The sequence below is a fragment of the Dendrobates tinctorius genome, unplaced genomic scaffold (assembly GCF_039654945.1).
Source record: "Dendrobates tinctorius isolate UK_male_01 unplaced genomic scaffold, ASM3965494v1 ptg000129l, whole genome shotgun sequence".
Classification (NCBI taxonomy): domain Eukaryota; kingdom Metazoa; phylum Chordata; class Amphibia; order Anura; family Dendrobatidae; genus Dendrobates; species Dendrobates tinctorius.
The window spans coordinates 25,736,225-25,748,920 of NW_027361797.1; the positions used below are offsets into that span (position 1 = coordinate 25,736,225).

Below are 12,696 nucleotides of genomic sequence, written 5' to 3' on the forward strand. Positions count from 1 at the left end.
ATATAGTAATGTATGCCGTAAAACATCATACAACAAGATAGCACGCGGGCAGTGAAAAACCATATAATGCTGAGGATTACAATGAAAAGAGCAGGTAATAAGAAAAATGCACATACCCCTGTATTGTACTGAACGCCTTGAGTGTGTGAGCAAAAGCCTGTGAGGACAGATCAGTGAGGCTGTGGTAAATATCATCACTAGTGCCAGAATATGTGAAAAGGTAATTTGCAAGCCTTACCACAAAAATATGCAATGGAATGCTTATAGCCACTCTCCTGAGGGTATAAAAAAGGACCACATTGTTACATGCAGTGCCCCTGGAATTGTGAAAAATGCCGCAAAGGAATGAAGCGGTGTCTTACCGATCCTTAGGTGCACAGTGCGTGTCTGAGCTGTGAACGCGGCGTCCGCCGTTTGTTCTATGTGCTGGCTGAAGCATGGTCTGTGGTTTCTTATATAGAGAGAGGCAGGGCGGCAGGTGAGGCGTGCGTGTCACCGCCGCCATCTTGCGTTCCACCAGCCCTAGAGTGTTATGGGAACGGGGCGGTGCAATGAGCGTCATGTGTGTGAGTCGGATGACACCCTAGTGGGCGTGTCTATACCTGCCTCTGTGCCGTCCTATTTAGTGATGGGAGAGGGGAGGAGATCCTCTAAGAGGCAGAGCCACAGTGTCATGCATAATATCGGCTAGTGCTAAGTGAAGGCAGCGGCATTCAGGGTTAGGGATTCTGAAATAGAGAATATATGCATAAGTATCATATACATACATGAGGGCATATTGCCTAGAGAAGGAAAGAGGGGTATGTTAGTACATCATAAAAGATTGGATGTCATAATCTGTTTAACCCCTTGGGTGTCATAGTATTCAGTTCGTGGATCCAATACGCCTCTCTCTTTTTGAGGAGGTAAACACGATTGCCCCCTCTACGGGGAGGGTGGACCTGTTCGATTATTTGGAATTTTAATTGAGCAATGGTGTGTCCTGCACTAACAAAATGGAAAGGGATTGGCAGCAGCAAGTTTTTGCATCTTATAGTAGATTTATGTTTCGAAATGCGATCACGTATTGGTTGCGTAGTCTCCCCTACGTAAAGTAATCCGCATGGGCATTTGATTAAATATACTACAAAGGATGTATTGCAAGTAAAGTAATCCTTAATGGTATATTTCTTTCCCGTATAGGGGTGACTGAAAGAACTGCCCTTTTGGACATTATTGCATTGCACACACTGTAGACAGGGGAATGTCCCAAATTTGGGGGTTGAAAGAAAACGTTGAGATGTAGAGGGCCGAGAAGGGCCGATATCTGCTTTCACCAAGAGATCCCTGATATTCCGTGGTCGTCTAAAGCAAGGGAGGAATGGTACTGTAAATTCTTCAATGTGTGGGTGCGCTGTCTGTAAAATCTGCCAGTGTCGGCGTATGGTAGTGTGTAATCTATAAGCCAATGGGTGGTAGTTATGGACAAAAGGGATTCGCTTACTTACTTTAGGTATGGAGGGGACAGTTGCTCTAGGTACCTTCAATGTATGGGGGGGATAGCCCCTTTCCTTAAATTTCTTGCGCATCTCTTCCATACGTATATCCCTAGTTCCAATGTCTGAGACTATTCTTTCTACTCTCTTCATTTGGGATTTTGGAATAGAATCCTTCATCCTTGTGGGATGAAAGCTCTCATAGTGCAATAGGCTGTTACGGTCCGTAGGTTTTGTATAGATGTCAGTCCACAAATGTCCCTCATCATCCTTGATAACGAGGGTGTCAAGGAAATTGATTTGTTTAGTGTCATGTGTCATTGTAAAATCCAAACCTGGCCAGGAGGATCTCAGGAAGGAGAAAAACTTATCCAGAGTGTCTAAGGGGCCCCCCCAGATGCAGAAAACATCATCAATATACCTCTTCCACAGTAAGACGTGTGTGCGGAAGAGGTCATTGTGATAAATGAGGCTCTCCTCAAAATCTGATACATAACAATTTGCGTATGGGCATGCGGCATTCGAGCCCATAGCGGTCCCTTTTATTTGCAAATAGTATTTATCCTCAAATAGAAAAAATTTTTTGGTTAGGATAATAGAAAATAGGTCGCAACAGAGGTTAGCCTGTTCTGGATCAAAGTTAGATTGTTGTAGTAGTTTCCGTATCGAGTTTATCCCCTCCTGATGTGGTATAGATGTGTATAAATCCTTGATATCAAAAGTTACTAGGATAGCGCCAGGGGGGATACTCCCAAGGTTATGTAGGACAACTAGAAATGCCCCAGTATCAAGTAGGAAAGATGGCGTACATTTAATAATAGGTGTCAATATTTTCTCCAAATACTTGGAGATGGGCGAGAAGATCGACTCAGTGGAGGCTACAATGGGTCTGCCGGGAGGATTCTCTAGGTTTTTGTGTATTTTCGGTAATATATAGAATACTGGTGTTATAGGGGATTTTTTGGTTAAGTAGTCAAATGTTCTGGAGTCAATAATTCTACGATGCAAATATTTCGTTAATGTCTCTTGAATTGCTAGTGCGACTTCCTGAGTTGGATCACCCAGGAGTGGTTGATAGGTGGATGTGTTACTGAGCTGGCGATAAACCTCATTCAGATATGCTGTTTTATCCAGGTCCACCCTCCCCGTAGAGGGGGCAATCGTGTTTACCTCCTCAAAAAGAGAGAGGCGTATTGGATCCACGAACTGAATACTATGACACCCAAGGGGTTAAACAGAGATTATGACATCCAATCTTTTATGATGTACTAACATACCCCTCTTTCCTTCTCTAGGCAATATGCCCTCATGTATGTATATGATACTTATGCATATATTCTCTATTTCAGAATCCCTAACCCTGAATGCCGCTGCCTTCACTTAGCACTAGCCGATATTATGCATGACACTGTGGCTCTGCCTCTTAGAGGATCTCCTCCCCTCTCCCATCACTAAATAGGACGGCACAGAGGCAGGTATAGACACGCCCACTAGGGTGTCATCCGACTCACACACATGACGCTCATTGCACCGCCCCGTTCCCATAACACTCTAGGGCTGGTGGAACGCAAGATGGCGGCGGTGACACGCACGCCTCACCTGCCGCCCTGCCTCTCTCTATATAAGAAACCACGGACCATGCTTCAGCCAGCACATAGAACAAACGGCGGACGCCGCGTTCACAGCTCAGACACGCACTGTGCACCTAAGGATCGGTAAGACACCGCTTCATTCCTTTGCGGCATTTTTCACAATTCCAGGGGCACTGCATGTAACAATGTGGTCCTTTTTTATACCCTCAGGAGAGTGGCTATAAGCATTCCATTGCATATTTTTGTGGTAAGGCTTGCAAATTACCTTTTCACATATTCTGGCACTAGTGATGATATTTACCACAGCCTCACTGATCTGTCCTCACAGGCTTTTGCTCACACACTCAAGGCGTTCAGTACAATACAGGGGTATGTGCATTTTTCTTATTACCTGCTCTTTTCATTGTAATCCTCAGCATTATATGGTTTTTCACTGCCCGCGTGCTATCTTGTTGTATGATGTTTTACGGCATACATTACTATATCTGTTCATGTACCCAGTATTCTGTTGTATATACTTTATTTTTTGGTAAACAATCGATATCTATTTACTTTCAGTACTTTGATGAAGGTCATAAGACCGAAACGTCATTAACTGTATGTACTATACCTTATTAAAATACCACTTCTCGTGTCCACAACAGACATGTGTGTGTGCCAAGTTTATATATCAGTGATTACGGATTGGGCCCCTACTTGTGCACCACCTATACTTGAGTTGTGCCAACGCTTTTTTCACTTATCAATGTTTATCAAGCGTCAATTTTTTTTTTGCTTCAGAGGCCTAAAGTATTCAACCGGTAGAAACTCTTCAAGGGAATCTGTCAGTGGGATCAAACCTCCTACGCCATCTATATGGGCATGTAGGTCATTGGAATTAGAATAAAATTATACCTTGATATCTGCGATCCGATGTTTTATTTCAGATATATTCACGTTTTTCTTAATATGTAAATGAGCTGTTAAGAATTAAGGGCTGGACATTGACTATGACTGACAGTCTGCTCTCCTGATCTACATGTCTCACGCTGGTAATGCCCCCTTTTATTTAAAATAACCTCTGGAGGCAGATTCTGGGGGAGATCTACGTCTGGTCCATAGATTCTAACAGCTCATTAAGAAAAAAGTGGATTTCTCTGGAATAAGACATCGGATTACCGATACCAAAGTATCGTTTTATTCAACTACCCATGATCTAAATGCCCATACTGAAGGCTTAGCAGGGCTGATCTTACTGACTGATTATTATTATTATGCATTTATATAGCGCCATTTAGTCCATGGCGCTTTACATGTGAAAAGGGGAAATATAGACAAGTATAATAAACATGTGTAAGACAAGGGACACACAAGTACATAAGGAGAGGGGACCCTGCCCGCAAGGGCTCACAGTCTACAGGGATGGGTGAGGATACAGTAGGAGAGGGTAGAGCTGGTTGTACGGTGGTTCTGTAGACCGAGGATCATTGCAGGCTTTAGGCTTGTCGGAACAGGTGGGTCTTCAGGTTCTTCTTGAAGGTTTCCGTTGATGGTGAGAGTCTGATGTGTTGCGGCAGAGAGTTCCAGAGTATGGGGAAAGCACGGGAGAAGTCTTGTATTGTGGTTGTGGGAAGAAGAGATAAGGGGGGAGTAGAGAAGGAGATCTTGAGATGATCGAAGGTTGCGTGCGGGTAGGTACCTAGAGATCATGTCACAGATGTATGGAGGAGACAGGTTGTGGATGGCTTTGTATGTCATGGTTAGGGTTTTGAATTGGAGCCTCTAGGCAATAGGAAGCCAGTGAAGGGCCTGGCATAGGGGGGAGGCTGGGGAATAGCGGGGAGACAGGTGGATTAGTCGGGCAGCAGAGTGTAGGATGGACTGGAGCGGAGGCAGAGTGCTAGAGGGGAGGCCAGAGAGTAGGAGGTTGCAGTAGTCGAGGCGGGAGATGATAAGAGCATGCACTAGTATTTTTGTGGTTTCGTGGTTGCGGAATGAGCGGATCCAGGAAATATTTTTGAGTTTGAGGCGGCAGGAGGAGGCAAGGGCTTGGATATGTGGTTTGAAAGAGAGAGCAGTCGAGGATCACTCCAAGGCACCGAGCGTGCGGGACTGGGGAAAGAAAGCAGCCCATTGATATTGATGGATAGGTCTGGTGGAGGGGTAGAGTGAGATGGGGGAAAGATGATGAATTCTGTTTTGTCCATGTTCAGTTTGAGAAAGCAAGCAGAGAAGAAGGCTGAGATAGCAGAAAGACATTGTGGGATTTCAGTCAGTAAGGAGGCGAGGTTGGGTCCAGATAGGTAGATCTGCGTTTCATCGGCATAGAGGTGATACTGCAAACGGTAGGATTCTATGAGCTGTCCCAAGCCAAAGGTGTAGATGGAGAATAGTAGGGGTCCTAGGACAGAGCCTTGAGGAACACCAACAGACAGGGGGCGAGGTGAGGAGGTGGTGTGTGAGAGGGAGACACTAAATGTTTGGTCTGTTAGGTATGATGAGATCCAGGATAGGGCCAAGTCTGTGATGCCAAGAGATGAGAGAGTCTGTAGCAGGAGGGAATGGTCTACGGTGTCAAAGGCAGAGGACAGGTCCAGGAGAAGGAGGACAGAGTAGTGTCGCTTGCTCTTGGCGGTTAGTAAGTCGTTAGTGACTTTAGTTAGGGCAGTTTCAGTTGAGTGATGCGGTCGGAAGCCAGATTGTAACCGGTCAAAGAGGGAACAGGAGGAGAGGTAGGAGGACAGTTCAAGATATATATGCTGTTCCAGTAGTTTTGAGGCATAAGGGAGAAGAGATATCGGGTGATAGTTAGACACAGAGGATGGATCAAGGGAGGGCTTTTTGAGGATGGGTGTGATTGAGGCATGTTTGAAGGATGAGGGAAAGACACCATTTGTAAGTGAAAGGTTGAAGAGGCGTGTTAGAGATGGGATGAAGACTGTGGCCAAGTTAGGGATGAGGTGAGACGGGAGCGGGTCGAGGGCACAAGTAGTGAAGAGTGATCTTGACAGAAGGGTGGAGAGCTGATCTTCTGTCATGGTGGAGAAGCTGGCTTTTGCAGAACAGGGCAGAGCGGTTAAGAGGGGCATTGGGGGCTGCGGGCCAAAGTTTTGTCTGATCTTGTCGATCTTCTGCTTAAAGAAGGAGGCAAAGTCATCAGCAGAAATGAAAGGAGGGGGAGGAGGTGCTGTGGGACGGAGCAGAGAATTGAAAGTGTTGAAGAGTTGTTTAGGGTTGTGAGACAGGGAGGATATGAGAGATGCAAAGTAAGTTTGTTTAGCAGTAGAGAGCGTGGACTTAAAGCTGGCAAGGGACTGCTTGTATGTGCTGAAGTGCTCAGTAGAATGGGTTCTCTTCCATCTCCACTCAGCGGCCCTGGAAACCAGTCTCTGTTCTTTGGTCAGGCTGGTCAGCCAGGGCTGCCTGTTGATTGTACGAGTTTTGCTCTGCGTGAGGGGGGCAGCCGGATCAAGTGTTGCTGTTATTGTGGTGTTATAAAAAGTGGCAGCAGCATCTGTGTCATGAAGGGAAGCTATGTCTATAAGAGGGAGAAGGGATTGTAAATTGAGGTGTTTGAGATTCCTGCGAGGGTGAGCGAGTTTATGGAGCAGGGGTTGCGCAGTAGGAGAGGAGAGGGAAGAGAATGTCAGTAGGCTGATCCCCTTTAACCACTATTATCACCTATATTCATAAACATGGTGGATAATTTATACTGTAGTTGCGTGAATAGCTTTACTCTACGCTATTCTATTGCGCCATAGATCTTTAGATCTTGCAGGGATTGATAATTTTATTAAAAAATCCCATGCAAAATTGAAAGAAATTGTACATTCAGCCCAGAGAAGACTTCTAAGGCCCCAGCACAAGGGTTAACAGACTGCAGCAATGAGTTCTGCATACAAAAGACGGCTGCTTTGCCTTCTCAATTCATGGTTTAATTTTCCCTCAGCTGTTACTTATTTAAGTTTGGCTCCAGTCTTCGAGTCCTCGGCCAATGTGCCTGTAACACAAGTCTGTCATTCTCCGATCAGCGGAGCTGCTCATTGAAAGTGACTGTCAAGACGCTGAAGTTGTGCTGTGGGCTCCTGACGGAAAAGTGCAAAGAAAAGAAAATAACCCCGGCACCCGCAGAAAGTGTCCTGAAGACCATTCCTCGAGACTTCCAAGAGTTCACAATTCACTGGTAAAAGCTCTGCAGTCCTATCTTTCAGGAGATCTGTAAAGTCTCAGCTTGAAAATCATAACGTTATGCTGGGAAGATCCAGCAGTGCGATATCTTGGGATAAAACACAGCGAATAAATGTTTTATGTACAAAAAACGTGATACTAAAAAATGAAGTGTACACTCCACAAGGCTACTGGAGGGGCGTAACTTGGGAGGGTTTTTTCCCCTACAAATTATTAAAACTTAATGAAAAAATTAAACATCAGAAATCAGTAAAAACAAGGCCATATTAGATATGCCGGTAAGCGCAACAGCCCACAATACAGTGATCAGTAAATGGTGTAAGACATAGTGATTGATTTTTTTCTGCATTAAATCCTTAGGAAAAAAAGCTTACACTAATGTAACTTACATATTTGTTGGTACTTTACCCTGCTGTTATGTTCGGTCAAAAACGACCGATTTTGAACTTTAATATTTTTTTAAATATTCAAGATGCGGTTCTGAAACTTGTGGTTGACTGACTTTTCCTCATTTGAGGGGTTCTTACTATGGGTACTTTTTTTTTTGTTTACTTTTTGCTCCACAATTTTTTATACACTTGTACTGTTCGGTCAAAAATGACCGATAGCCTTTTATAGTGATCTCCAGCCATTTTATGAGTAAAATAAAGGAGCTATAATCTCATTTTGGACTATATATTACATCTACTACTATTAATTTATTTAGGTCCTTTTGGTCCATGCAGATTGGCACATACATACATCTTCTCATTACAATACTGCTGATGGGTTACCTTCCAGTATAGTTATGTGCCAAATATTTTTACCCTGCTGTTCATGTAAAATAGTTCAATTCACTTCTCAACATTTCATATTGTAAATGAAATTCTCTTTTTTTACTTGTGTTCCCTGATCTAATTTCTGTGAAATGCTGACCTGAAAGAGTACTAATAAATTCTGTCTGAAAAGAGTGTTTGCTTTACTCTGAGCTCTTATCCTAAAGGGTGGGGGTGTTTTATTTTATCTTATCAGTATACAATTGCCATAGTCGTCTATCCAGTTTCATTTTCAGGCCAGCTGGAGAGAACAGAGAGGACGTATACAGACAACAGAGTTCTGAAGGATCATCGTTAAATATGCAATATGCATAAAAATTCCAATAAAGCCATGTTAAATGTTTTGACACAAAAAAAGATAAAAAGTAAGTTTTTCTTTCCATTTTTCATTTGTTTATAAACAACCAGGTTCACATACAGTATAATACTGAAAATATTATTCAATTAAAACACTTAAATTAGCTAAAAATCAAGACTTTATTTGGTCCGGTCAAAAATGACCGGAACATAACAAGTGTATAGTGGTAACGAACAGAATAGCAGGGTTAAAACCTCATATGATGACACTGTTGTAAAAATAAAACGTTGTGCGTGTTACAACTATGAATCAATGAAGAAAAAAAACATTTGTTGGACCGTGTATGTGTGTCCTATGCATGTGTGTCCTACGCATGTGTGTACCATGGATGTGTGTACCATGGATGTGTGTACCATGGATGTGTGTACCATGGATGTGTGTACTATGCGTGTGTGTACCATGGATGTGTGTACCATGGATGTGTGTACCATGGATGTGTGTACCATGGATGTGTGTACCATGGATGTGTGTATTATGGATGTGTGTCCTACGCATGTGTGTACCATGGATGTGTACTATGCATGTGTGTACCATGGATGTGTGTACTATGCATGTGTGTACCATGGATGTGTGTACTATGCATGTGTGTATTATGGATGTGTGTACTATGCATGTGTGTATCATGGATGTTTGTATTATGCATGTGTGTACTATGCATGTGTGTACTATGGATATGTGTACTGTGCACGTGTGTACCATGGATGTGTGTACTATGCATGTGTGTACCATGGATGTGTGTACTATGCATGTGTGTATTATGGATGTGTGTACTATGCATGTGTGTATCATGGATGTGTGTCTTACGCATGTGTGTACTATGCATGTGTGTACTATGGATATGTGTACTGTGCACGTGTGTACCATGGATGTGTGTACTATGCATGTGTGTATTATGGATGTGTGTACTGTGCATGTGTGTACTATACATGTTTGTACCATGGATGTGTACTATGCATGTGTGTACCATGGATGTGTGTACCATGGATGTGTGTACCATGGATGTGTGTACCATGGATGTGTGTACCATGGATGTGTGTACCATGGATGTGTGTACCATGGATGTGTGTATTATGGATGTGTGTCCTACGCATGTGTGTACCATGGATGTGTACTATGCATGTGTGTACCATGGATGTGTGTACTATGCATGTGTGTACCATGGATGTGTGTACTATGCATGTGTGTATTATGGATGTGTGTACTATGCATGTGTGTATCATGGATGTTTGTATTATGCATGTGTGTCCTATGCATGTGTGTCCTACGCATGTGTGTACCATGGATGTGTACTATGCATGTGTGTACCATGGATGTGTGTACTATGTATGTGTGTACTATGGATGTGTGTACTATGGATGTGTGTACCATGGATGTGTGTACCATGGATGTGTGTGCTATGCATGTGTGTACCATGGATGTGTGTGCTATGCATGTGTGTACCATGGATGTGTGTACTATGCATGTGTGTACCATGGATGTGTGTACTATGCATGTGTGTATTATGGATGTGTGTACTATGCATGTGTGTACCATGGATGTGTACTATGCATGTGTGTACCATGGATGTGTACTATGCATGTGTGTACCATGGATGTGTGTGCTATGCATGTGTGTACCATGGATGTGTGTACTATGCATGTGTGTATTATGGATGTGTGTACTATGCATGTGTGTACCATGGATGTGTACTATGCATGTGTGTACCATGGATGTGTGTACTATATGTGTGTATTATGGATGTGTGTACTATGCATGTGTGTACCATGGATGTGTGTGCTATGCATGTGTGTACCATGGATGTGTGTACTATGCATGTGTGTATTATGGCTGTGTGTCTTACGCATGTGTGTACTATGCATGTGTGTACTATGGATATGTGTACTGTGCACGTGTGTACCATGGATGTGTGTACTATGCATGTGTGTATTATGGATGTGTGTACTGTGCATGTGTGTACTATACATGTTTGTACCATGGATGTGTACTATGGATGTGTGTACCATGGATGTGTGTACCATGGATGTGTGTACCATGGATGTGTGTACCATGGATGTGTGTACCATGGATGTGTGTACCATGGATGTGTGTACTGTGTGTACATGTATTCAGTATTAGCATGTGCACATTTTATCATATTGTTCCTAATGTGAATATGTATGTAAATGTGCATGTGTTTATCCTAATGGGGAGGCAGTCCCGTCTGGAGATCTGCACAGGAGACCCTCACTGTCAGTGTGGCCCCCTGATGACTTACTGTACAGATCCCGGGTTCCAGTCTACATTACACACCAGAGCTGCAATCTTCTGGCAGTTGTTGCATAGTCTACAAGCGCGTCCAACATCTGAGCTGCTATAATATGGAAGGGAAGGATTGTCTCTTATATCCGATTACTTCAATGCGTGTTAATGTAATGACCGACCTTCCCAAAAATGCAAATTAGTAAGGAATGCTGGGAGACTTCAGCGCTAATGTTTGTAGAATTGTTAATGCAGCTTTGGACAATATTACAGGCTGTAACTCAAGACGACAAGCGATGCAAAGTCTATATAAAGATGATCTACTGTTAATGTAGGAAACTAGTTAGCCAGCTGACATGGCCATGATTCTTCTTACCTCCACTTTTGATGAGGATATCGAACAGGTCATCCATCTGCTGGCTATGTGCGTTTGGTGCCTATACAGCAATATAAGTAAGACACATGAAATTGACTGGAGTAGGAACCACATACTGCATAGCAGAAACATATGAATAAGCAGGATAACAATAGTATTTCTAGACACAAAAATGTTTTTGACCCCAACAGGATTCACCAGAGTCCACTGCCTGGCTGCTGTCTGCTAATGTCACCATTGGAGTTGGTGAGAATTGATCTTCAGCAGTCACTGCAGCAGCCAGGTCAGTATTTTCTGGCCACTAGATGGGAACCCCAAGAACCACCTCCTACCTCCTGGTGTTAGCGGCTCTTCTATTGATTAGCAAGCCTGGTATGATGTCATCTGTGCGTTACGACAACGACATCACAACAGGCCGGCTAATCAAAAGAAGAGCCCCAGATGCCAGTAGGCGGCTCTCACGGCTCCCATCAAGCAGCCTCAGTTTACTCATATAGCTGCTCATCTCGGTCCTGTAAATCGATCTATCTATGCATGACATAGCTGTGAGGGTCCAGCAGCTGACTGCCAAACTTGTTTAGTCTGATGTGACACTGCATAACGCCATCAGTGAGGTGAGTGCAGTTCAGAACTGCACATTAAGTATCTCACCACTAGAGGGAGCATAGTGGATAAGAGTTATAGAGATAAAGGCGATGTACACCACTAGAGAGAGCATATTGGATAGGAGTTATAGAGATAAAGGCAATGTACACCACTAGAGGGAGCATAGTGTAGAAGAGTTATAGAGATAAAGGCAATGTACACCACTAGAGAGAGCATTGTGTATAAGAGTTATAGAGATAAAGGCAATGTACACCACTAGAGAGAGCATATTGGATAGGAGTTATAGAGATAAAGGCAATGTACATCACTAGAGGGAGCATAGTGTAGAAGAGTTATAGAGATAACAGCAATGTACACCACTAGAGGGAGCATGGTGTAGAAGAGTTATAGAGATAAAGGCAATGTACATCACTAGAGGGAGCATAGTGTAGAAGAGTTATAGAGATAAAGGCAATGTACACCACTAGAGAGAGCATTGTGTATAAGAGTTATAGAGATAAAGGCAATGTACACCACTAGAGAGAGCATTGTGTATAAGAGTTATAGAGATAAAGGCAATGTACACCACTAGAGAGCGCATATTGGATAGGAGTTATAGAGATAAAGGCAATGTACATCACTAGAGGGAGCATATTGGATAGGAGTTATAGAGATAAAGGCAATGTACATCACTAGAGGGAGCATAGTGTATAAGCGTTATCGACATAAAGGCAATGTACACCACTAGAGGGAGCATGGTGTAAAAGAGTTATAGAGATAATGGCAATGTACACCACTAGAGGGAGCATAATGTATAAGCGTTATAGAGATAAAGGCAATGTACATCACTAGAGGGAGCATATTGGATAGAAGTTATAGAGATAAAGGCAATGTACATCACTAGAGGGAGTATAGTGTATAAGCGTTATCGACATAAAGGCAATGTACACCACTAGAAGGACACATAGTGTATAAGAGTTATAGACATAAAGGCAATGTACACCACTAGAGGGAGCATGGTGTAAAAGAGTTATAGAGATAACGGCAATGTACACCACTAGAGGGAGCATAATGTATAAGCGTTATAGAC

At 43.1% G+C, this 12,696-nt stretch overlaps 1 protein-coding gene across 4 annotated transcripts in view; it reads right to left on the minus strand.

The window, feature by feature from the left end:
- Nucleotides 1–12,696, minus strand: part of MRTFB (myocardin related transcription factor B) — a 334,459-nt gene that overhangs the window by 13,203 nt on the left and 308,560 nt on the right. For all 4 annotated transcript variants that reach the window (XM_073542887.1, XM_073542884.1, XM_073542885.1 and 1 more), the window contains one exon: nt 11,022–11,082. In XM_073542887.1, coding sequence (XP_073398988.1) covers nt 11,022–11,082 — 61 coding nt within the window. The remainder of the gene's footprint in view (nt 1–11,021; nt 11,083–12,696) is intronic.